This window comes from Ctenopharyngodon idella, chromosome 23, assembly GCF_019924925.1.
Source record: "Ctenopharyngodon idella isolate HZGC_01 chromosome 23, HZGC01, whole genome shotgun sequence".
Taxonomy (NCBI): Eukaryota; Metazoa; Chordata; class Actinopteri; order Cypriniformes; family Xenocyprididae; genus Ctenopharyngodon; species Ctenopharyngodon idella.
Genome location: NC_067242.1, coordinates 8,386,900 through 8,414,899, shown reverse-complemented (window position 1 = coordinate 8,414,899; position 28,000 = coordinate 8,386,900). Strand labels below are relative to the sequence as shown.

At 36.0% G+C, this 28,000-nt stretch overlaps 1 protein-coding gene across 5 annotated transcripts in view; it reads right to left on the bottom strand.

The window, feature by feature from the left end:
* Positions 1-4,301: 4,301 nt before the first annotated feature.
* The window catches only part of LOC127506314 (coiled-coil domain-containing protein 178), a 34,742-nt gene continuing 11,043 nt past the window's right edge, over positions 4,302-28,000 (bottom strand). For 2 of the 5 annotated variants that reach the window (XM_051882684.1, XM_051882686.1), the window contains 9 exons: positions 26,964-27,147; positions 25,468-25,530; positions 25,082-25,318; positions 24,809-24,922; positions 24,511-24,656; positions 24,263-24,422; positions 17,068-17,217; positions 10,536-10,670; positions 4,302-4,993 (listed from right to left, as the gene is read on the bottom strand). In XM_051882684.1, the coding sequence (XP_051738644.1) occupies positions 4,838-4,993; positions 10,536-10,670; positions 17,068-17,217; positions 24,263-24,422; positions 24,511-24,656; positions 24,809-24,922; positions 25,082-25,318; positions 25,468-25,530; positions 26,964-27,147 (1,345 nt within the window). In that variant the 3' untranslated portion in view covers positions 4,302-4,837. The remainder of the gene's footprint in view (positions 4,994-10,535; positions 10,671-17,067; positions 17,218-24,262; positions 24,423-24,510; positions 24,657-24,808; positions 24,923-25,081; positions 25,319-25,467; positions 25,531-26,963; positions 27,148-28,000) is intronic. The other 3 variants (XM_051882685.1, XM_051882688.1, XM_051882687.1) reach the window with 2 other exon arrangements.

The window sequence follows — 28,000 nt, the reverse complement described above, 5'->3', positions numbered from 1 at the left end:
TTATAATTAAAATGTAAATAAATAAATAAATTAAATTATAATGAATATTATTAATGAATAAATAATTAAATAATAATATGTAATTATTTATTGAACACTGGCATTTTATCTGGCTGTTTAATGACTGTTTTCAAACAAGTTTCATATATTATTATGATTATTTAGTAGTAGTAATAATAAATTATTAAACATTGGCATCATTATCTGACTGTTTAATAACTGTTTTCAAATAAATTATTATTTTTAATTATTATTATAATAATAACAATAATAATTATCATTATTATATTATTGTTATTTATAATACATTATTTATTGAACATATATGACTGTTTATTAACTGTTTTCAAGTTTCTAATAAATGATTTTACAATAATTAAGTTTCAAATAAATGATTATTATTAACAAATATTTATTATTCATATAATAATAGTAATAATAATAATAATAAACAATAAAATAATATGTATGACATTTTTATCTGTTTATTCAAATAAAAGTTTTATTATTTATTATTTATATATTATTATGATTAGTAGTAGTAGTAGTTGTTGTAATAATAATAATAATAATAAATTATTAAACATTGGCATCCTTATTTCACTGTTTAACAACTGTTTTCAAATAAATTACTATTATTAATTATTAATATAATAGTTATAATTATTATTATGATTAATAATACATTATTTGAAAATATCTGACTCTTTATTAACTGTTTCAAGTTTCTAATAAATTATTATATAATAATTAAGTTTTAAAAATATTATTATTGATATACTAACAACAATTATCATTATTGTTATGATTATTGTTATTAATAATACATTATTTATTGAACATATCTGACTATTTATTAATTGCTTTCAAGTTTCTAATAAATTATTATATAAAAAAATCCATGTGATACAGAGCCAAACCGCGGCTAAGGAGTGTGTGCCACTAGTGGTAACAATTGGAATTGCATTCTGTTTGTGGCCAGTTTTTTTTAATCATATTTATAATTACATTTTAAAATTAAATAATAATACATTATCATTATTATTATTAATAAATTAACAACATAACATTAATGTGAATAGTATCATAATCACAATAAATAAATCTTCCATCAAGTAATAGTTCATTAACCTAATTGTAGTCAGTTTACAGTTGACAAGCAAAATATTAAAGTTGATTCAATGAATGAATGGCACATTACTATAGAATTCAACACGTGTGCGTATATTAGCTATAACGTGGTTTCGTTCATGGCTCATCCAGTCAAATTTTACAGCCAGAGCTATTCATTGTATAATATTGTCTTTTTCCACCTTTATACTGTGACTAGAGCAGGACTAGTTAGTGCTGTTCTGCTGACCACAGGAAGTATGAGTCCAGTTGCTGCCCATTATTATCCACTGCAAATGCAGAAGGGCGGGACACACATCCACTCTGGCAGTCTCAAAGGTGCCAAAGGATCTCTTTCACTGAGTTTAAAGAGAAATAGTACGTCTCTCAGTCATCCATTAAGTTCTCTGTCTGTATTCTCGGTTTAAAAAAGTTGTATTGCTGTCATGGGAGTATGTATGCTTCTGGGCCCATTCATTCATGTCAAATGAATCCTATAACACTTTGCCGGGAATATATGTCATTTCCACATCTACATAATCAACCCAAAACTGTCACAGCTATACACACTACAAAATAAAGCTTCATTGCAGCATCTTAAGTTCTTATCATCAACTATTTTTTACTGTATGTGGGTCTTAAGTTGCTATATGTTTCTTAAAAGAGAGTTTTAAAAGTGCTTGATTCTAACTGGAACCTTTATTTTAAAGATTGTATAAGGTTTGGGATGTTTAATAAGTTGCATTGCAATTTACACTTTACAAAAAGGCCTAATTTTTAACATTAGTTAACAAATATTATTTTTACAGGATTTTATCTTATCAAGGCTGTAAAATATAATGTGTTAGCCTAACTAATGTAAAAAATTAGACCTTATTGTGAAGTGTTATAGATTTAAAAAATAATAATAATTAAAAAAAACGATCAATATCCCAAAACTCTTTGTTAATATTAGTTAATTAAAATTATTAACTGATTATGTTTGTTGATAGCGCATTAACTACATGCATTTTTTTTATTTTAAAAATATACGGACCTTTTCAAATTTCCGGGGTTCTCAGATACGAAAGTCGTCATAGTTTGGTCAACTTCTGTTGGTGAACAGAAACTACAACAAATATAATTTTAGAATTCTCATCTGCTCAAATATCAAAAGAAAAACAATCCATGATAGCATTTCTAAATGAAAATATTTTTTTTTCCTAGCTAGATTCAGGATGTTAATAACTGTTAATAACATGTCATCACAGTCTATGAAAAGGCTCCATTAGTAAATGTTGAAATTAACATTAATCAGATTAAAGGCACAGTATGTAAGTTTCGCCACTAGAGGTCGCATATTCAAATAACAAAGGCTTTGATGACGCAGTGAATGAGCATGGAATCATGGGAGTTGACATCTTCACCTCCACAACCGATGGAAAGCAATCCGATGGGACACAGGCAGATATCATGTTCATGGATGAGCTAATGTATTAAAGTTTTATTAAAGTTACCGTGGTATGAAGCAGGGCGGGGCCGAGATCCGTGGGAGCGGAACGAGTTGCATGGAGGAGCTCCGGAAGGATACAAGACAGAATGACGACAGTGAGGGGCAAGAGAGGACCAGGATATTTTATATTGCTGTTTTTATTATGCTTATTATGCTTTCGTTTTGTTGTTGTTTATGTATATTTTACAATTAAAGTTACGTTTAACGTCCACCTCCTTTTTTACCTGAACTTGAACTTTGTTACTCATATGGGTCAGTTTATTTGACAAATTAAAATGGTGCGGTAACACAGTACTGTTTTACTTGGTCAAAACAATCATACTAAAATATGTGTTAAAAGCAGTTATGTGTGTTCGCTCGGTGGCTGGTATGAGACACTTGTAGCTAGATCGATATTAGAATAACATATTAATAAAAGCTGGATGACTTATGTTGGTGAATGGAATGCAATTTATTTTAAAATATACTGTATGGTGGAAAAAATGCTGTATTAGGGCTTGTTCACACAGAATGCGGGCAGTGGAACGGGGAAAAAACTCAAGGACTCGAGACGCATTTTTTAAAAGTTGAACTGATTTTAATTTGAGCACCACGTTTTTAGAACGGCATGTCATGCGCGAGACGCCGCAAAAGACGCAAGACGCGAGCGCAACGGTTTTGCACGTCCGTCTAGCACGTGTTTTCATAGAAAAACAATGGAAAAGTAGCGCATTGGAAAGGAAAAACGCATTCTGTGTGAACGGCCCCTTACTGTTACTATATATAAAGCTGTTTCTGATTATGCTATGTTAACCACTTAATAGCATTGTCTCTGAGGCATGTTACAAACATGTTACTCGCGTTAAATCAAGAAAATGAGAGATTCAAACAAAAAGACAAACCGTTTTGAGCTATATAACAATGATTAGTTTTATGTCAATAAAGGTGTCCAAACAGCTGCTCACCTGTCTAATAAAACACATAACACATCAAAGCGTCTTTGGTGTTTCCATGGCTTCTACGGAAGTAAAACAGGAAATTGAGGGTAACGCGGATGTGACGTCATTGACAGGCGACGCAATGACACAGTCCGTTACACTGGTTAAAATAGCTGGGATAATTTGGGATAATGTAAGTACACACATTTTAATCCAGAAATCTTACATATTGTGCCTTTAATAAATGCGAGTATTGTTCATTGTTAGTTCATCGTAACTAATGATAACAAATAAGGCCTTATTGAGAAGTTTTACTCAACAACCTATCGGATAATCCTAATTATACCAAATATTCCAACAAGGATGTCACTTTTTATTGTCTTTGCTTAGCTATGAGATTTCGGTCAGATGTAACTGACATTTCATTAATAATTTTGTTATTTTACATCTCACCAGAGGAGGCACAACAAAACACAAGGGTAAAAAAAATAAAAGTAAAAAGGCGCATACACCAAAACATCAAAATGAAAACTCATTTTTGTAAATGAAACCTATTTGTCGATAGAGCACATCAGTCTTGTGAAGCGGGGTAAATTAGAAGGCTTGCATTTCGGTGGGGTTGTGCAGAATGCCAGTGGGTAGCGTTCACACAACATCCCTCTGTGCATACTATTTACCCCTGGATTGCTTCAGGCTAATGTCTCAATAATTTTCCCTCTTTTTTTTTTTTTTTTTCGCAGGTCCTTCCCACAAAGGACTTGACTAATGATCCATGGACAAAATGAAGCATTCAAATTTATTCATTAATCATTCATCTCCAGCTCATTGAAAATGCTAAACTTCCACAAAATTAAGATTGAATATTGAAAAGTGATTGAGGGAGACAGCTCTCTGAGGAGACAGGAAAAGAGAGGATAAACAAGCCAAAAAGGAGGGAAAAAATGACAAAGGACGCAGAGCGAGAGGCGGTCGAGACCAACCCGAGCCTGGTTAGGGTTACACAGGTATACTATCCGCTAGTTAAGGTCAGAGGGGTTTAAGTAGGTGTAATTAGATCCAAGAATCTAGAGAAGCGTAGAATTTCTGTCAACACAGCCCCCTAATTATTCTCTTTTCCAATTAATGGTGACATAGATTAATTATCTGATGAGGCAAAGCCAATTGCAATCATTCACCCCGCTAAAATTAGATCATTCCTGACAGTAGCATGAAAGTCACCTGCTTCATTGTTATGGATTGGGCCGTGAGCGTCGGACAAGGGAGAGAGTGAAGCATGCTGGGGGTTTAAGTAAGTTGTCTGGCACAGGTGAGCGTCCAATTACTCCGCTATCTGAACTGTAGGCATCTTCCTGCTCGATCCGCCGGCATCTGCGATGGGTCTGTTTGCTTGCTGCGGGACATGGCTGGTAGTTGAGTCATCTGTCAGCGAGAGCAGGAACTCAGAGAGGCGCTGGATTGCATTTGACAACTCCTCCTGTTTAAATAGGCAAGCAAATGGAATCAATGAGTGTTGGCTAATTCAGTACAAAAACCTGTAGTGGAGCGGGAGCTTCGGCCCCACATAAATCTATAATACTTGGAAAGGCCAGTATAGTTGGCCACCAATATATGTTGTGTTAACTAGCTTTCTTAGCAGTTCCGTTCAATTTAAAGGCAATTTAAATATATGTACTACACAGTAACGTTCAAAAGTTGTTGTTTTTTTGGCCAAAAAAGTTTTTTTTGGCCGATATATCGGCCAATAATCGGTAAAACAGCCAATAGTCAGTGCCGATATATCCTGTCAATCAAAAGATGGCAGGAAAATGCACTGAATTTGTGAAGAAAATGCTAAAAAAACAGTTTGATGTTCAATATTAATAGTAATTATATGAATTATAACATTCAGAAAGTTTAATCTGAAATTTAATCTTCAGAATGTAGATAATGTGTGTTAATATTAATTTGAGTAACGTGTTTATGTTTATAACTGATACCAGTTACTCTGAAACAAGTTGATGAAATGGAGATAATAAAGTTTTTATTTATTTATTTCAAAAATTATTAATTAAAAATATAATGACTAATTATTAATTATAATGAAATAATCATTAATTTAAAAGAAGGTATAAAAGGCAGAAACCCCAAACCATCTGTATCATTATCGGTATTGGCAGATATAACTCTGAATAATCGGCTATCGGTATCGGTGGAGAAATTTAGTATCGGTGCATCTGATATATATATATATATATATATATATATATATAAATAAAATTACACTAAAATATAATGTGCAAATACTAAATATATTATCCTACATTTTGTTTTGTCAGAATACACCGATACTTTTGAAGTGTCGTCTGTAAAACGGATTAGATATGGCATTTACTAGTCAAACTTTGACCCATTCCAAGAAACCTATAAAAGAGCGACACTGACAACTTTAGACACTTTTATTTTGTACTGTACAACAGGAGATTGAGAAAGACGAAACAAATGAACGAGAAAGACGCTGTGCGCCACACTCCTGGTGAACTGTGCGTGTGGGTTCAGTGCATGCCTGTTTTAAAAAACCTCAGCAACCAGTTTTTCTATTAAACTGCCTTGCACTGTCAACCAGCTTGGGAACTGAGCTGGCCTAGCCATGCAGAAATTTTCTGACTAACAATTATATCAGAAACAAGATCTTGGATTACGGTCCCTCGAGAGCAGCGCAGTGGGCGTTCGCTCCAATTATTACTGGCCATTCACAACTCTCCACCCTGCTCTCTGTTGTTAGCAATTGTCAATTATGCTATCCCTGGTGTAAACTTGCATAACCCGGAACTGAGTGCCCAATCTTGCAGCGGCGTTACGAGATGACAGGCTTGTACGCTTTCTCTATTTCGTTTAACTCTTCCCCCATCTCTCTACTTCACTAGAGTTGCTTGGAAGCAGTCATTTGTTCCTCAGGAAGACACAGGGACAAATCAGTGGAACTAGTTTTTGCAACCTGCAACCCTCAGCGGCTGAGGTTCCTCATGAGTAGATGGGTGGACATGTTTTGCTTGTGGTATCTTAGGGAAAGTGTTCGGACAGAATCAGTATTGATAAAAAGTCTTTGCACACAGGGCACTGCGATAGTTTAAAGGTGAACAGATTGAATTTAGGCTTTTATTCAAAGTTCTATCTAGTAACGTATTAGACAAAACTGTTAAAAAGAGACAATGCTGCCGTTCTCAGAGCCGACATTCTCAGCGCAGTCAAAATAAAAGTCCCGCTTCCAACACATCGACCAAACAGCAAAACTTGTGGGCAGGTGGTGATATTTAAAAAATGCCAAATGTCGGCCTTGGCAATATATATCGGTCGACCACAGACTGAAACATACATGGTTCTATTACAGCGCTGGCTGTCAAAACACGTCACAAATTCAGTGTGATGAAGTTTGTCAAATCACAACAGTGGGCATTTACTTGTGTTTCTGAAAGAGTTAATGCCCCTTGAAATGAAGTGTTTGTTACAATTAATTTTTTTTTTTTTTTTTTTACAAATATTTAAACTTTTTTTGATGCAAAACACTTTGATAACTTCATAAGCTAACCTCGAGAAACATAAAGATCTAAAAAATGCATTTCATGAGCCCTTTAAAGTATCTTCTTAAACACTGTCAGTTTATTTACTTACAGGTGTGAGTCTCGTTCAAACAGCAACTTACAGTAGCATCTCGAATACTGTCTGTATGAACATTCAACGGGAGTCAAGCCCATAACAGTAACAATAGTGACAGTGACCAAAGTAATATCAAAGATGGCGACATCCAGAAAACTGGAAAGTCTTATCACTTTCGATACGACAAAAGTCCAAAAGAGCCACGAGTTCATCCATCAAATCCTCATTAAACTGCAGCAGCTTTCATATCTGGGTGGAGAGTGGAGCATTTGAGTCACACAAAACTGACAGGAACAGCTCCGGTGACTATCTAAAACTCTCAGATGACACACAGCTTATATCTCCGTCGCTGTAAGTTACCGAAAGTGAAACCACACAAGAACGCACACACGTTACACAGCGCAGGTTTTCCAAGAATGCGGCTGTGAGTCCTGATATGCGGTTGTCACTCCCGTAAATAACTGAACTGTGTGTGAACGTAACCATACTAAGGACTCAAATACAGGACTGACAACCATATTCTGCTGCTGTGTGAACGTGGCCCTTGTTCATGATACTCCAAAATATATGCAGAGTAATACATTTTCATCTACTTCAGTGTCTGATTTGTTGTTGCAAAAACTTGACTATGTTTTCAAGTGTGCAAAATAAAGAACAATTATTGTTTGCAAAGTGATAACTGTTGAGATATTATGAATGAACGTAAATATCTTCCCAGAGCCCAAGAGGTCCCCCTTGTCAAAGAGACCGGGACAACATTCCCGGATGTCCCTCTGACAACGGCCCTGAATATATTAGTGATTTGAAATATTGAAATACGACTAGAAAACTTGTATGGCTAGAACATAGCTGTTTGAGGCATTACCAAGATGGCTTCCAGATGAACTGACTTGCTTTAAAAAAGTTGTGTTCAATCCGGAAAGAAAATCTTTAATCATTTGTATCAAATAGTACTTCTGATGGAGACAGACATATTTTGATTGATTTATCTCTCTCTTAAATACTTTTCATTAATCCTTTGCTCAAATATTTTTTGCACATCTTTCTAGATTTTTGTCATTTACTAAAATTGTATATTTAATTACCTCATAATGTCATGAGGGGGCCCCAGACAGGGTCAGAGACCCTCCACAGCCCCTATGTCCCATATGCCAGTGTCTGCCTGGCCATTGTATGGTAGTTTGCTGCACAATACAAAGACAATAACAATAGGAAGCTGTGACAAACTAGACTTTCTAATACCGAAAGCCTTTAAAACCTAAGGTTAGCAACTACACGATTCCCATAGTTTTGGGTCATTTGAGAATGGTGATGCTTTATTGCTATGTCTTGCTCTACTTTTATTTCACAATGTAAAGTCTCCTATACACAATGCTAGTCTGTGTCTGGGGGAGGAGATCAACACAGAACTGTGACAAAGTTTAGAGTAAGGCTGCTCCTTTTGTCCTTCACACTCGGAGGAGCTTGAAGAACTCCTCGTCTTCATGCTCCATTCACCAGCCTGACTTCCAGAGCTGGCCTCCCCTGACTGAGCCACAAACACACCGCCGTTCACCTCATTATAAGCACGCATAGCACACCTTCCACTGAGACCAAATGCCTTTTGTGTTAGATCATTCAAACATTGCAATATAGAAAATAATGTTAAATACAAACCTAATTTCATTCATTATTAAAATGTAATTTTACAGTATATAAACATACTAGACGGAATCTAGTCTCGCTGTTTTTTCAGCACCTTACGCCATGATCACCAAATTTTTAAGATGTCCTACTGTATGTGAAAGGCCTCTTATACAGACACTTTATGAGTGCAATTTTATATCTTAATGATTATTACAGTGGTCAAACAATTAAGATTATTTTTCAGAGCATTATACAATGTCGATACCGATAATTAGAGTACAGATATGTGTGCGATGACAGAGAAATATAAGTTTTTAACACAATATTTACTTGAAATTTACTACAAACATTTGATATTTGAAAACAAATTTTCCATTCACTAGACTAGATTTCAAGTCTGACAAAAGCAAATTCTAATGGCTCTGTCGACTGGCCAAGTCTACATTACGCTAATCTCAAAAAGGCCAAATATCTTCTGATATATCAATCTGGCCAATATATTGGTCTATGACTTCTATATTATTAAATGATGCATATACACTTTTTATTAATCTACATTATTATTATTATTAAATCATAAGTGTACACCCTAGTTGACAGAGAAATTATTTTGCTCGACTGTCATGTCACGTAAATAAAAGTGACCATTGACCTTCTATTCATCCGTGGAACACAAAAAGAGATGTTTTTAAAATGTACATGCTTTTCTCTCCCATACAATTAAAGTGGATGGTGATCAGCCACTCGAAGGTTCCACAAAAGACCATAAAAATAGTCCATAGGTGCAATATTTCTTATCTGAAGTCACAGAAATGCTTTGTGTGAGGAATATCGATTTTTCGATATATATCGATACTGAAATATCTGAAACGCTTCCAATACTCATTTTCTGCAGAATAGATACACAATACCAACTGCACTTTCTCTCTTTCTCTCATCTCTCTGACAGTGAGTTGACACACAAACCCGACTCCCCTACTCACTCATTTCATTTGCTCCGGATGAATATTGTTGGCGTTTCAAGGCTTGAATTTCGATGTGGGATTGCGCGTATGGCGCATAATTTTACCAAATCCCGCAGCCGCCTCTCAGTACTTAATTGAGCTTTTTTTCGCGGTTTATTGCACTTAAAGAGTCAAATACACACAAAATAATGTTAAAATGTTGGTCTTGAGTATTCATGTAAACACAGCCAGTTATGTTTTAAGTGAATGTAAACAGTTGAGAAAGAAAACGCGTGTGTAACAGTATATTGGATCCGTGCGTCATGTCTTAAAGTAACAGCAGCCTAATATACCTACTGCCAAATTATGAGATAATATTAAAAATATCTATATGGCAGATATTTATCTGCCATATATATATATCTGTCTATATCTATATGGTTTTCCCCCATGGTTTCAATGTCAAAATTGTGGCCAGTGAAAATGAGTGGCTAGTAACTTTTGGAAAACCACTAGCCACAGTGGATGGTGAGCAAAAAAGTTAATGTCAAGCCCTGATTGTATGGCAATGTGCATACTCTGCCAAACATCTCCTTTTGTGTTTCATGGAAGAAAGACATGATGAGGGTGAGTAAATAATAATTGAATTTTAATTTTTGGGTGAAATATTCCTTTAAGGACTAACCTCATCTTAACCTCAACAAGCATTACCCTGAATGGGACCCATTGTAGTATATAGTGCAATACTTACAAATAGTGTTGTGTGTGTGTATGTGTGTGTGTGTGTTTGTAGGGGTACTAAAGAGCCCATACCTGGAGGGCTTTCATTTTCTGGTTGTTCTGGTTGGAGAGGGTCTGGAAGCGGGCCAGCTCTGCCTGGCTGTAGACGCTGCGGTGTTTGAAGTATTTTAGCATGGCTTTGTGCATCCTCTTCTGCAACAAAGAAAGCTGAGGAAGAAAGAAAGAAAGAAAGAGGGAGAGAGAGAGAGAAAAAGAGGGGGAATTGGTAAGGCAGGAGAGGAAATTAATGGCAGTGTTCAAGAAGAATGATGGAGGGGAATAGAGAAAGCAGTCAATAGCCCATTCTGCAGTACACGGGGCTGACAGGAATTTCACAGTCTCTTGCTCTCCCTGCCCACTCATGTGCACTGGGCGGAAACCAGTCACATCTGGCTGCCAGGATGGGGGGTTAATTTTCTCTAAATGCTTCAGCGGTTTTGTTCTAGCTCAGGCAAACTCGGTGACTGCAAAGCTGATGAGTAAAATATTTCGACTTCACTCACTTTAACTTTATACCAATCCCCTCCAGACATATTTTACACATACACAAAAAGTCATGAACCCCCTGCCGCAACGAGAAATTATTCCGAGTATACTGGAAAAAAAGAAAAAAAAATTGAGAGAGAGAGAGAGAGAGAGAGTGTGTGTATATGTTTGTGTGTGTGAGAGAGAGAGATTAGAGAAGAAAGAAAGAAAGAAAGCATGCTGCTCTCTTTATTATTTGTGCAGTTTTCCAGAAAAAAAGGGGGTTTCAATTCAGAGGGATGTCGTCCCTTGTTTCGCCCCATCTCTTCTCTCTTCCTTTAAGCTTATCATTGCTTGGCAATGTGTTCTTCGGAGCATGAAAAAACTAAAGCGAATTAGCTCAGCCTTTAACTGAACGAGTACAAAAAAAATGTCCTTTATGGAGCTGTGTCAAAAAAAACGGTACTATCCTATTAATGCTACAAGTAACAATAGTTACAATATACTGTAGAAAGAAATGTGCAAAAGAAATATCAAAAAGACTCCAGTCAAAGTGATGCAAGACACTAACCTCATTTTTGCACTCTTTTGTTTATACAGTATCTGTAAAACACACTTGCTTCTCTTGTAACAACCCAACTTTCAAGATATATACAAAGCAATTTCTGTTAGGCCTTCAGGGTTACAATAGCAAACCTGCCACCAACCTTTTGTTTACAAGCATTAAACTGATTCTGGATGTTTAGGTAGGCCCATTGTTTGTACATTTTACCACTGCAAGGGGGCGCTCTAGCTCTCTCATTCAGACTAAACCAGCAAATCCAACTAAACTGGCAAAATGCCAGTACTTCATTGTATATGATAACCTGTTTTATATATATAAGTAATATGTTGATGTTGAGGACATAGTTGCAGCATCTATAGTCAATTGATAAAAGTGCAAAACAAATAAGTTTGTCAGCATAACCAAAGGATGCCACAGAAAACCACATTATAACACACAATAATTAAGTGCCATCTGTCACTAGCACACTAATGCAGAAATTTCAAATTTTCATTTTTGGGTGAAATATTCCTAATCATATTTTATGCTATTTCTATATATTTTTTTCTTTTCTGTATTGCATACTATACTCTGTAAACCTTAATGCTGAAAATAATTAATTGGTTTGAGTAGGGTAAACTTAAACTAAACAAATTAGTTCAATCAAATTAACTTTTATGAGTATTTAGAACTTCACAAAACCGACAAATTTTAAGTAATCTAAATTGTTTCAATGTTTTGAGTTTTATGAACTTGTTTCTTTTAATTTAGACAAAATTAAATGTAACTGAAACTGGGCTGGGATTTCTATTTCCCAGCATGCTTTGCCATGACACTCGAAAGGGAGAGTAATGCTGCGTCCCAATTTGCCTACTTATACTACGCACTAAAAGTATGTACTGTTTTTGTGAAGAAAAAGTACAAACTTTTGAATGTGTAGCAGAAGCTTTGGGACAAACTAGTTTGTCATAATTGCGTCTTTAACGGATGTTCTGTTGCTTAGTTACGCAACCTGTAACCGATTAAACTGCCCTGTCAATCATCTTGTCACAGTTAAAATCCTCCACATTCAATTTAATTTCCTACCGTTTCGGAGAGAAATGTAGTCGCACGTTGATCTGCCAGTCGTGGGTTTTTCATGTGGAGAACTCTCCTCATCTTTGCATAATGATGCATTTAAAAGTTGATGACCAAACGCATCATTATAAAATTTCACAATGCTGTTGCAGATGAAATATAATGTGAATAACATTTAATAAATTTTTTTGTCAGGTTAGATACTGATTATTAATCATTTAAACTTCTTTTTCTTAACCACTCTGCTTAACCGTCTCACACATCCGTCATGTTTGTAGTTTTTTACCACTTCTTATTCGTGTTTGTAGTTCTAATCGAATCCTTGTCCACAGCGCAATGGGTTGTGGGCAATATTAGCCGTTAAGAGTGTGCACGGATCTGCACTTCGGATTCTAACCGGAAAAAGGAGACCATCCGGGTATCTTTGGAATACTCATTTCAACATACTACGATTTGGGACGCACTAATTCTGTTTTCGAATACTATTTAGGACGGATAGTATGCGAATTGGGACGCAGCATAAATGCTAAAATTAAGCGCTGTATAATATTTTTTGTGCAAGATTAACGTTAAGTGGGAGATTTAGTAGTGTTTAATGTTTTGCTATACTAATTTAGAAGATTTTCTGTTATGTTGTCTTTTTTGGGGGGTTACCATCATTGTGACAAGTGGAGCATGAGCTTGGTTTAAGAACAGATATATGTTAAATGTCCTATTATATTGCTGTATATATCAAGTTAGCATTTATTGAATTAGCTAGTTAAAGCTAGCCAAGTTTCCATTACTAAAAATATTTAAGTTGAGATTACATGATATTTTAAGTTAAATGTATGAATTAGCTTACTCAAATATTTCAAGTTAAGAGCACTTAAAATGTATGAGCTAGTTCAGCTTTCTTAAACTTTTAATTTCTTATCTTAAATTTTGATGTAACTGATTACCCCAAATTTTTTGAGCTTTGCAAACTCGGGTTTTCTTTTATATTGCAGTTAACATTTAATATTATTACAAGTATATTGTAATTCTAATGCTAATTTATGCTAAATTACATATTTAACTATTCAGATTTTGCAAGGTTTCACTAACATATAGCCACATAAACAGTGCTTTGAAACACCTTCTGAATCTATTTCTCGTGATAAATGTGGTGTGTCAGTTTCATACATATGGAGCAGGTGTTTTAATAGACATCTGATAAATATACAGTCTATTCAGACTATTCATAATGGACCCTATACATACTCGGCATGGCATGGAAAACCTTTCAAAAATGTTAAGCTGTCATAAGAATCCATATTTAATTGAGCGCAGCTTGGCCTACATGTCCTTACAGCTACGTATAGAACTTTAAGAAGAGCTCGTCGTAAACCTCTAAGAGATGCGACTACATCCGCTCTGAAGGAGAGAAAGCCGCAGCAGTCTGCAAATAAACAACAAACTGTAAAAAGGCTGAATACTGAGTAAAAGAAAATCAGGCTTTGATCATGAGCGTGGAGAATCCCGTCCACAGGATTTGCCTTTTGCATGCATTTCTCACTTGATAACATTCATGTAGTTAGATGAGGAGTTGTACGAGTATTAGTCTTTTGGGGAACAAACAATGTGTCTTGCTCTTCAGTAGAGTTTTACCATCAGCAGTAGAATAACAAATCATATTAAAATGATCTACAGCTAAAAAAAAAAAAAATGCTATTTACTTAAAGTGACAGATTATGTGTAAATCAGTATAACTAGTAATAATCTCTAGCAACAACAATGCAATGGTACCATAACAATAACAAGCCGTAGACTAACGTCACGTATGAGAGACACAAAGCTTTAAAGCTGAAGTATGCGATTATGTTTTAGTTTAAATACATTCTTCTATCATACAGTAGCTTAATATGTTGAGATATTAACAAGTAAGACATTTGAAGGTTAATTATCACAAAATGTATAATTACTGTGGTGCTATTGAAACATTGCCCTTGGTGGTTTAGTTTGTGAACAAATGAGTGTTACGAACAAACCTTTTAAGTGAATGAATCATTCCACCGAACAAAAGTCAGCTCACTGAGATTTGTTTTGAGTCTGAACGAAACTCAGAGAAGCAATGAATGAACTGAACAAACAAGGCATCTCATTCATGAACGAACTCATTCTTGATGTAAAATGACGGGTTATTAAAACTCCATTTATTTTTGGCTACTTTTTTTATAAATAACTCGAATAACTCTTGATAACTCAAAAAGCCCCTTTCACACAGAGATTCCGGAAAATACACGGATAATGTGTCCCGGTGTTGTGCCGAATTTCGACCCCCTGCCAGATTATTACCCCCCTAGTATTGGTAGGTTTAGGAGTAGGTGTGGGGGAGGGGTTAGGATTAGGGGTGGGGCTAAGATTAGGCAATCAGGTAGTGACTTCAACGAGGGGGGGGTAATAATTTGGTAGGGGGTCGAAATTCGGCACAACACTGGGATCGTTTGATTTTGGTTCATTCAAACTAACAGTGATTTTCCGTAATCTGCGTGTGCGTTCACACTTGTCCACTTTCGACCACTTCCAGAGGTAGTCGAAAACTTTCATAGTGGAAACGCTCATGTGGTTGAATGTGTTCGAACAGCCACAAAAGACCACCTACTCTCCGCCTACTGACATAATGCGTAAACATTTTGGGATGCGCACTAGCCAGATGGGATTTCAACTTTGTCGGCTGAAGACCTACGTTTAGTACCAAATGTACCAAGCACAATGTTCTCTCATCTCTCACCATTCCTGATTTCTAACACACATTCACAGCGTTCGGCATAGTCTTGCGGCTATCAGAGCAGAAAGGAAAGCTGCTGATCTCCGTATGTTTTTTCGTCGTCTCCGGGCGCGTTCATATATAAATTGCGCAATCTTATTTTGTCCATTAGATTGAAAGATCTGAAAAAAACCCATACATTTACCCGCCCATAGACCCTCCCATCAAAGATATCAAGACAGAAGTGGTTGAAAGTGGACAAAAGAGACGGATTAAAATACCAGGTGGAAACGGGAATGTGTCTCCCTCGTCTACTCTGATTGACCAAAATGCATCTTAAAGGGACAGTTCACCCAAAAATGAAAATTTGATGTTTATCTGCTTACCCCCAGGGCATCCAAGATGTAGGTGACTTTGTTTCTTCAGTAGAACACAAATGATGATTTTTAACTCCAACCGTTACGGTCTGTCAGTCTTATAATGCATGTCAATGGGAACTTCGTCTATAAGAGTAAAAAAAAAACAAGCACAGACAAATCCAAATTAAACCCTGCGGCTCGTGACGACACATTGATGTCCTAAGACACGAAACGATCAGTTTGTGCGAGAAACCAAACAGTATTTATATAATTTTTTACCTCTAATACACAACTATGTCCAACTGCCTTGAGCATCCGGTGTGTGAGGTCTGAAAATGCGCTCTGATGACGGAAGTGATCTCTCGCGCTTATACTTCAATGAGTGTGAGAGATCACTTCTGTTGTCAGAGCGTGTTCAGACTGATCGTTTTGTGTCTTAGGACATCAATGTGTCGTCACGAGCTGCAGGGTTTAATTTGGATTCGTCTGTGCTTGTTTTTTTTTTTACTCTTATAGACGAAGTTCCCATTGACATGCATTATACAACTGACAGACCGCAACGGTTGGAGTTAAAAATCATCATTTGTGTTCTACTGAAGAAACAAAGTCACCTACATCTTGGATGCCCTGGGGGTAAGCAGATAAACATCAAATTTTCATTTTTGGGTGAACTATCCCTTTAATATTAGTTGGAAACAGGGTCTATCTGTTTGTTCAACCAATGGCAGATGGAGGAGAGATTTGAGGAAACCTGTTTGAAAACATTATTTTTGCAATTCCTTTATGCAACGCTAGCATAGAAATTACACACTTCATCTTTAACCTCTTACTGAAAACCTCTTTACATTGACAAGTGTTTGTTGTTATACACCAATATACATAGCCATATAGTGTTTGGGAATGAGTAATGCACTTCACTCTATAGGTACACACTGCACTTACACAGTACAGCTTTGATGAATACCAGCAAAACCACCCATCCTTTAGTGATGGACGTACGTGTCATATTAGCATTTTCCCAAACGTTGTGAGATGCCGGTTCCTGAGAGCGTTTGCAGCTGCTACGCGCCTGTTTCCTCTCGCTGCCATGTGAGATGGAATAAACACACATGCACGCCAGAGCAACGCTGTCATGAAGCTTATCTCATCGTGATTAGATTACTGCATTGGCCTCCTAGCTGACTGCCCAACTAAAACCAACCACCTATGACAGGCTGTGTGGAGCACGCCTGCGCACGCTAGTCCGCGCAAACCTCTCTCTCATCACTATTTTGCATGCCTGCTGTCTATCTCTGATGACAAAGATAGACAACCACATCATTCATACATGCAGAAAATAGCCCTGATGTATACATGCACGCGGAGGAAGCCACAGAGAAAGAAATGTGTTACCTGCTTGTGATCTTGGACGAAGGCCTCAGCTCTGTTTCTTCTGTCAAAAACACAAACGGCTTCTTGTCTGGCAATCATTAGAGCTCTCTGCAGTTTTCGGTACTCTTGCGCTAACTTCAGATTGTCTTTTAGCGCTTTCTGTAGATTAACCTGGAACAGATGTGCACAGGATGTTCTCCGTCAGCTGTTATAATGAAAGGACACCATGAAAAACTAGGAAAAATAATATTTAAAGGAATAGTGCACTCAAAAATTAAAAATCATTTACACACATTTGTGTCATCCCAAATCTGTATGGCTTTCAAACATTTTCAAGAAGAGATTTTGAAGATGCACTTTTCCATGCAATTACAATGAATGGACCGAAGCTTCATTAAAGGATGCGAAAGCTGATTAAATGACTTATGCACTATATTTCAAGTGTTTTGAAGCCATACGATAGCTTTTTGTGTGAGGAACAGACTGAAATTTAAGTTATTCACTGATAATCTTGCCCTCCAGTGGGCTGTTAACCTCTGTGACCGGATCATTGAGTCAGTGAGTTGAACTCGAGAGCCAGATTAGTCCGATTCATGAACAAATCATTCAGTTTTGTGAACTGGATCAACTGATTCATTAAAAACAGCTGATTCAAAAGAATGATTAGTCCATGACTAGACACTGCAACTTCTATCATAAACTTGTATGAATATACCATGGACACTTACATTTTGTTTTGCTTCTCATACTATTTTTTTGTATGACTTCAGAGTCATATGGACCACTTTTCACTATAAAAAATGATTTTTCAAAGTTGTAAATAAAACAAATATTATTGGAGTATGTTTTACAAGAAACCATTCATTCTACTTACATTTTTCACTTCTAATTCAATGTGGTACTTGAGGTTTCTTTATAATTAATTGTGAAATTTACTAGAAATTTCAGAGGGAAAATTGTTTCTATACCATTGTGTACATTTACTTTTTGAAGCTTAAAAGTTTATTTTCATGTTCACTATGTTTAAAAGTGAATGGAAAACAGTCTTCAAAATTTCTCCTTCTGTGCTCTATGGAAAAAGTAAAGTATAAGTAAAGTTAAAAGTAAAGTCGAATTTTCAATTTATGTGAGCTATTCATTTAAAATGAAGGTAAAAAGTACAGCAACTGAAAGAAATTAAAGGTAGGGTAGGCAATTTTTTTTTTTATAAAAACTTTTTGTTATTACTGGTTGAAACTCTTTTCACATCCTGATAGCAATATAAGTGGTCTAAATAAATTCTATGGAACTCTCAGGACCAAAAAATGTCCAATATTTGCATTCGTAGCACTGAAACCCTATTATAATTGTTAGAATTTCCAAGGATCAGCATTCTCCTCTAAAAGTGATCAGGCAGACCAAACCACAAGTCGTAGAGACTTAAAACTTTAAGGGCTGGTAGTACTCACACCGTCTACAACGTCAGCAAGGCTCGCCCCGATTGGCCTGATGGTGGCGCTACAGTGATCAAAAGTACATAATGGCTCATAACTCCTAAACTATCCGTCACATCCATGTCACAACCATTCGTCACAACAACCGTCCGCCAAATTTTCGGGTATTTTGGATTTTTCGAAAAAAACTACTTTTGCAAACTAGTCCTAGGTTTTTCGCTTGATCAGAACCAAACCAGTGCAGAAAGATTCTCTTGAGTATGATTGTCAATAATTATCAAAATTTCGATTGAAATTTCCGTGACGGGACGCCAAAACGGCATTGCCACTTTTACTAAAACAGCCATCCCTCTTGAACGGAATAAGATCATTTCACCAAACTCAGTACACCTATGTATGGGCTCAGTCTGTGGTCATGTGAATAAGGACGCAGTGACCGGCCACTTGGTGGTGCTATAAAATGAAAAAATAAAATAAAATGAAAAAAAAAAAAAACAGACAAGCAACAGTCAGTCCGACTGACTTGAAAACTGGCATGCGGTGTCTTTGTCCAAGGTTCCACGACCGTCTACGAGGACATTCGCGCATCTCGAAAAACACGGCCGCCATTGGCCAATAAAATTCGAGCGGCTCTCGGACAAGGTTAACAGAAGCCGTTCGGAACGAAACTTGCTGTTCCTGTTTGACTCACGGCCCTAGAGGCCTATGAGAAATTCAAAAGAAATCGGCCAACGGGGGGTGCCTTTGCTTCTTTCACGTGCGTAAAGGATTGTATATCACGCGATTTTTCACATGCCCACGACATTCATACCATATGGTAGAACTCCTCATTCTGAGCAACTTTGCCTCTAGGGCCACTTCTGTCAATCGAATTGTTCATTAAATATTGGACATTATTTCAAAAACCTACTTTTGCAAACTAGTCCTAGGTTTTGGCTCTACCTTGATAACTGTGAAAAAGCTTTAAAACAGATATTTCCTGTTTTGGCTGCAAATGGTTCTTTCCATCTTACAGGCTTGCTAAATAAAACAGAATACCTTTTTACATGTGCCTAAAGGCCTTAAAGCACTTGAACCCTGATAATTGCTGCTTGCAGCTATGTCTTCCATTTACATTTGCCAGACCTTTTATCTAAAGTGACTACTTAATTCATTTTATCAGTGTGCACAATCCCAGGGAATCAAACCCACAACCTTGCACTTTCATTTCACAAAAAGGAGTTTGTTAGGTGTAAAATGATAAAACAATACATATCAGCTACTGTTCAAAATGAAGGCAAAAAGTATTATGACATGCATGTAATGTAATGTCACTTAAGTGTCCAAATATTTTTGGGGCAACTGTATGTACCTATGTGCATGTGATTGTGTCTACAGCATTTGCATGCTTGTTTGCATTTCGTTTGTTTTACACCAAAATGGTGAAACCAAACCAATTTGAATAAAGTAACTCAAGTAATCATACAGCACTTAAGGAAGAAAGTAAACAAATTACAATAAATAACTGTCTGATTTGCCTGTCTCCACAATCTCCACAACCCTGTGTCAGCATCGGACACGTGGAGAAAGGAGAGAGAGAGCTATGGAAAGAAAGATGAAGAGAGAAAGAGAAGAACATTTTCTGCTCTACCTGGGAATAAGGAATAATGAAGTGTGTCTGGGCAGTAAAACGACCCAGCGCTAAACTGATGAGTTTAACCCAGCACCGAGAGTGGCAGTAAACATGACAAATGCCGGCTATTGATTTAAAGCTTAATTACTGCATGCAGTGCTGACAAAACCCGTCTGATGCACCTCTGAAATGTAAATGGGACAAATTACACTTCATTGGCCATAAGAAACTGATGGTGTCTGCACTTTGCATCCTACTGCTTTTCTACTCACTGAGCGTCTGACTTCATCAAGTAAACAAGCTACATGAGAATATGATGAGGGGAGGGAAAAACCCCCAATTCAGCTAGTGAGGAAGTCACAGTGGAGTGTGTCCATAAGTGCAAGTCACATTTGCCGCATCTCTACTCATCGTGTAAGGAAATGCACAACTGTTTATATGGTTACCATTGTTATAATCCGTGCTGCAAGTCCACACAAAAAAAAGGAGTTACTTGCTTTATTCATTCCTGGTCTTACTGAGCTCAGTTAATTGCTGCTAGTTTTTCCAAAGAAAATAATGTCTACTGTATGTAATAAGACACCGCCTCTTTTTTAAATATGTAAGTAAAATGGGTTGTAAACACATTTGTAAATGTAAATTTGACATTGACCTTAATGGAGCCAGCAATGGAAAAGTCATGGTATTGATTCCCAGGATTGCTTCGGATAAAAGTATCTGCCAAGTGCATTTTAAAAGGAAAATTGGTTTTAGTGAAATTATATTTGTTATTAAATAGAGCAACAATTGTTGGAGCCATGGCCTGGTGGTTAGCACATGCATATATATATATATATGTGTGTGTGTGTGTGTGTGTGTGTTTGTTTGTGTTTGTGTGTGTGAGTGTGTATGTATATAATGACTCTAGAATACTGTTCAAAACACCGGCACTGGAAAAAATCGTTTCTGTCAAAACTACACAAGATAATACGTTTTTCAGAAAATGTCACAAACCATGTTTATTTTAATTACTCCATTGCCAAATTGTTCTTTTTTTTTCTTTTGAAAATATTTATAATTTATTTTAATATTTTAAGCATAAAACTAAATTTGCTTTAAATGAAAGCCATTTTCTACTTCAGATAAAAAAAATAGTCACATTGTGATATATAGTGCAACTATGGGAAATAAAGTCAGGATTAGGAGAAATAAAGTACAAAATCACAATTGTGACAAGTTTTATTTGTGAGATGAAGTCACAATTTTAAGATAAAAAGTCTGAACTGTTAGATATGAAATCGTAAACTAACCCTTATTAAGACATAAAGCCATTTAAAAAAAAAAAAAGTCACATGTAGGGTTTTATTTTTCATACTCACTTCCATTTTGTTATTAAGAACAAAATCATGATGATGGAAAAAGTCAAGAAAAATAATTCTGTGTACACAATAAAAACAAAAAGCCTCTTTCTAATAAAAGTGTCCCTCTCATCTAAAACACATGACGTTGGTCGTCATCCAGTGTTGTGCGTCACTATCCATATTTCCTGTCTTCATAAACATCTCATGACTGTGACGTCCCAACAATACGCCTCAGGTCAACCGAAGGCGTTCTGACACAGCCTCTCATTGTTGGAAGTGTTAAAAGTCAAAACGTTTCTGTTGGGCGATGAATCTTTGTGCCGCTTTATTGTTTCCTGTGAGAAGTCTAAAGAGACTCTCTGCTCTGCTGCCCTGCAGCAAGTTAATGGCAGACTGGCTCTATGAGGGAGGACTTTTAATTCGGCTCCTGTCTCGCACCAACAACTTGTTTGGAGTTTGCTGCTTCTGCGCGCATGGCGGATTAAGCCCCATTGCCTTTTCTTGTTTTGAACTAATGCATTCTTGATCACCGTTTAATGAAACTATATACCACATGGCGATTTCACATTAGATAAGCCATGTGAGACTTTCATCAGGCGCCGGGCTCTGACTGAGGCCATAATCCCGAAACTCAACTCCCCCAATAAATAGCTTTTCCCTCCGAAAATGAAGTGATAATACGTGGTTTTCATGCAAAACATAACATATTATCTCTGACAGAAAATTATAAGAGCTTTCATCAAATTATTAGAGGAAATGTTAGTAGAGGTGTGATGCTGAGTGTTGGATATTCCAGAGCGAAGGTGCATTACCACACGCTAAACAAACTGCACTACATCAGGTTAAAGACACTGAGATGGCCATTCAAATTGTGATTATCAGAAGACACAGAAACAGACAATATCAACTTATAGTGTTTTAAAACATAACCCTTTTTCGTTTGTACAACTTCAAGGACATAAAAAGCTTTACGAACCCTCTGACACTGCAGAAACCTTTGCAAGGGTTTGTCACAAGTGATCGAGTTCAATATTTAGACATAATCCCATAAGGGTACATTTGGTCCAAGAAAGACATTTTCACTTCAGAATGAAAATTTCCTGATAATTTACTCACTCCCATGTCATCCAAGATGTTTATGTCTTTCTTTCTTCAGTCGAAAAGAAATTAAGGTTTTTGAGGAAAACATTCCAGGATTTTTCTCCATATAGTGGACTTCAATGACTACCAACGGGTTGAAGGTCCAAATGTCAGTTTCAGTGCAGCTTCAAAGAGCTCTACATGATCCCAGACGAGGAACAAGGGTCTTATCTAGAGAAACGATCTGTCATTTTCTAAAAAAAAAAAAAAAAAAAAATTATATACTTTTTAACCACAAATGCTCATCCGGCACTAGCTCTGCGATGCGCCACGCATTACGTAATCACGTTGTAAAGGTCACACTTGACGTACGCGGAAGTACTGCGCAAGTGTTTACAAAGCGAACGTGCAAAGATAAACAGCCTTTACAAAAAAGGTATAACAACGATGTCGGATAATTTTGAAGTTGGAGTTGAAAATGAGATGGAGTTTTTCACCCTACCGCGGTACTTCCACATGCGACCTTTCCAACGTGATTACATAATGTGTGGCACATCACAGAACAGTGCAAGATGAGCATTTGTGGTTAAAAAAGTATATAAATTTATAAGTATATATATTTTTTTTTTAGAAAATAACCAATAAGACCCTTATTCCTCAACTGGGATCATGTAGAGCCCTTTGAAGCTGCATTGAAACTGCAATTTTGACCTTTAACCCGTTGGTCCCCAGTGAAGTCCACTATATGGAGAAAAATCCTGGAATGTTTTCCTCGAAAACCTTAATTTCTTTTTGACTGAAGAAAGACAGACATAAACATCTTGGATGACATGGGGGTGAGTAAATTATCAGGAAATTTTAATTCTGAAGTGAACTAATCCTTTAATTGCAAATTTATTTATAAATGTAATCCAGATGGGACTAGTGAAAGTAAATTCATTTGTACTCTTTATATGGACAAATTTAATTACATGTAAAGCTAAAATAGCATAAAATGTAAGTGAAACACCAACAGTGTTACTGTGTAACATTAACATTTGACTTATGTTTCTGTTATGACGAGTCTAATCTCACAAAACATTATAATGTCAAAATAAATGTAATGGTGTAAAATAAATATTAAAATCTAAAAAGTAGCATGAATTCAATAGTCTCTGAACTCAAAGGATTTGTAAACATTTCTACGTCTCTAAAGTTGTTCATATATAAAACAGTTTACATTTTTTGATGCCATTAATACACTGATGTTGTACAGTTTTCTAAACCAATGAAAATGTTTGTGTACTAGCCTAGAACCACATTTTATGCACTGTACGTGTACCTGCAAATATTAATGACATCAAGTCGCTCTTTCAACACAACCAGCTAAAAGTAGATAATAATGGACAAAAGCATTTTCTGTTACATATGTTTTGTTCTCATTGTCTTCATTGATATTTGGAACGTATCATCTGGCATCACTGGGTATTCCATAAAAATATACGCAATGCATTATCATACAAAGGAAATCTAAATATTTATAAAGGTAATTTCAGTCTGAATGGTGATTGGAGCACATCAAATCCCCTAACCAATCAAATGCACTCATGCTCGTTCAGCTTCAGCTGATCTGTTTTCTGATATGTAAAGAAAACATTTGTTAACCTGGATTATAGCAAGTATTTAAATAGCAAAGCTGATCTAGGCCTTATAGGAAACCCTGACAAAATAATCTTGACATAAATGTAAATACGAAAGAAAGGGTTCTTAACCTCTGTGTCCTTCATGACAGCCTGGCGTTGAGTGAACAGTGCTGAATGAATCTGTGCGTGTTGAGACTTCCTCTGTTCGCAGGAAGCTATATCCCTTTGCACGTTACCCATCACTACCGTGGCTGTCCCATGTTTGAATGACAAAGTGTTTGACAAACACCTGAAACAAACAACAAATCAATTCTTATAGAAATTTGTGTATACATACACATGCACATACACACAAAAATATATTCTGTATTTCTTACTGTAGCTCCTCTATAACATCTGGCATAGTGCTGACGGTTTGCTCCATCACGTCTGATTCTTGCTTTAACTCCTTAGACTTCAGGTCGAGCTCCTTGATCCGATTTGTAATCTCCTCATACCTCAATAAGACCACACTAAGTCTTTCCTAACAGAAAATAAATAAACATACCATCATTAAATTAATAAATATGGAATTAAGTAAGCTTGTACAAATCTGCAATATTGTTGGATATGTAACATATTTATCACATAAATATCTCATACTGTAATATAAATTAAGTATAATTTTATTTGCACCTTCACAGAATTCAGACATTCCTGATGGTGTTTCTTTCTTCCTTCAAAATCATCAGAGAGGCTTCTTTGTGCAGTTTGTAGGTCATTTAGTTTTGCTTCTAACTTTTCAATTGTCTGAGAAAATAATAAAGAATTAATACATAAAAAGAAAATACATCCTTGTGGAACTAGAAATTTTGTTCATGTTTACATAATTCAATAACTTCACTGGACCTTTAAGTCCACATGAATCAATATTGACCCTACTAACTTTCTCAGTACTTTTCCACTTACTTTGCAGTTGGCAACTGAAATAAGCCAATACTTGAAAGACGATCCAGTGACATTTATTATGCTGCTCAGATTTACCTCAGATTTCTCTGTATATATCTGTCTCAGTCGCTCCACCTCTGTCTCCAGCTGAGAGGTTGTGGAGAAAGTACCTTCATACTTTTTCTGTAGTTCATCTTTCACCCTCTCACAGTCAGCTTTTTCACGATTATATTCATCTGCCTCTGCATCCATATTACCCTGAACGTAAAACATGTAATCAATTACAATACGTCAATACCAAACATTAACAGATACATAAAATGTACAGTGCATATTGATATTGCATCATGAATTATTCATTTATTTATTCATTAAAAGATGTATTAATTAGGCAAGTCAGATTTTACCTTGAGAATATCTAATGTGGTCATTTCAGTCATTATCAAGGTCTTCATATTGTCCACCTGTTTCTGTCGCACAAAAATAAAAAAACATCAAACATCAGCTGATTATGAAGCAAAACTTCAGCACAAACAAGACAAAAACAAAATCCAAAGACAGCTCATAAGTGACTACATACTTGTCACAGTTCCAGTCATTCCCGGACTCCATTTCCCACAATCCTCCCTGGTTATCACCTGCACTCACTCTACCAATCAGTAATCATCACACCCAGCTGTAGCACATTACCTGGACTATTTAAGCCACTCACATCCACATACACTTTGCGAGGTCTTGTTAACGCTGTTGCACTTCTGAGCGTTTTCCATTGTGTTTGTCTGCCTGTTACTGTTCCTGTCTGTTCCCCGTGTACGATTCTCTGCTGCCTGCCCTTTGGACTATTTGCCCTGTCTTGGATTTACAATTGTTATCTGCCTGCCCTGACCCATTGCCTGTTCCTTGACTACGATTCTGCCTGCTCTCTGCCATACCTGTTTGCTGTTGTTCCACCATTGCCTGTTTCACTACAACTCTGTTAAATAAAAGCTTGCAAATGGATCCTACCCTGAGTCCTGCTTCGTTACAATACTATACACTATATATATATATATATATATATATATATATATATATATATATATATATATATATATATATATATTAGTGCTGTCAAATTGATTAATCATGATTAATCGCATCTAATGCGTGTGTATATTCCATACATATACATACACAAATGCATAAATATGTGTACACACACACACACACATATAATATATATAAATGTAATAATATATACACACATGTATTATGTAAACACAAACTTCTGTTAGATGCAAATAATCACGATTAATCGATTTGACAGCACTAATATATATGTATTTTATACTATAATTCTCTATAAGCACAAAAGAATAAAAACTACAGCTGATGAAAAGTGAATAATAATTTATATTTTGGCCTGTTGCTCACATAAAGCTATCGTATGACTTCAGAAAACTTGGAATATAGAGCATGTAAAAGTACTTTATGGTGTTTTTATCTTTTTTTCGAAGCTTGACAAATGCCAAATTTACACCACAAAAGTGGCACATTTACTGTACACATCTTTACACAGACTGTTTAATGCTGCTTAGAGGTGGCATAAATGCATTTACACAGCAATATACTGAGCAAACACTGTATACTTTGATATTAGGGGCTGAGGTGGGTCAGAGCAGGCATAATTTAGTCTGGCTTTTATGCGGCATTACGTCCTTACGCGGAATTTTTAGGAGGCTCAGAGAAGCCTTCACTTAAGTCTTAAAAATAAGGCATCTACTTTTTTGATGGAAAAAAAACATAACAGCATGCAGTTGTTGTATTTTTGGATCCGGACTCTCTCTGAGAATGCTATTTGTTCATTCCGTAACCTTGCTAATGAACTCATCTTTAGATCTGCAGGGGGCAGGTGTCCTCTTACCCTGTTCCTCAGCTCCTCCAGAAAGGTTTGGCGCTCCAGCTGGTCCAGCTTGGCTTTGGTGTCTGAATGTTCAGCGGACACCCGTTCGAGCTCGTCTTTGAGCGGTTTCCACTGCTTCTCACTCGCACTGATCTTGAGCAGGATGTGCTCATGATCCATCAGTAACTGTTTCACTGCCTGTTCGCTGGAACAACACGACCACAAACAACTTCATAAAACAGTCTGCCCCATGAGATGTACAGAAAGCGTACCAACAGCAGTCCGCTCACAAAAAATGCTTGCACAGCATTCAGCAAATTTCACAAATGGAAATGAAACTGCCATGAATGTGTGACATCCAACTGATTACACAAGATGTGCCAAATCAAAGATTAATTACTGGAATAATTACAATATGACACAAGGCTTAAACAACATCTAAAACTGAGTTTAGTTTATATCGCATTATATTAACGACATGCAGGCTGCATTTACACAACATTTAAACATTTGGTTACACTTTATTTTAAGGTGTCTTTGTTACATTGTAATTATATATTTAAGTATTGAGTAATATTAAGTAACTACACTATAGTACTTACTATAGGGTTAGATTAGGGTTTGGTGTGGTTTAGGGTTAGTTGCATGTAATTATGCACAATTTATAGTTATTACTACAGTAACTACATGTAACATATGCAACTGTGACACTGTAAAAGTGTTAGCAAACAATTAAACAAACTGCAGCTTGTTTACAGCAATATCAGTGAGGCACCATCAGCATCTTTTTCGCCTGTGAAACAAGCCAACTACATTCAAATTAGACAAGCATCAAGATTTCATATTGTTAAAAAGCTTCTAAAGACCTAATATTTAATCACTTATATTAAAACTTTATATAAAAAATAATATTAATATAACATAACTCTTTAGGCATAGTGTTTATTTATATTTATTTATTTTATGTTATGCTTTTATGTCATTTTATCATCTTTATTTGTTTTTTTAATTGTTTTTATTATTTAACTTCAGTAGCTCAATTTTGCTAAATGTAAATT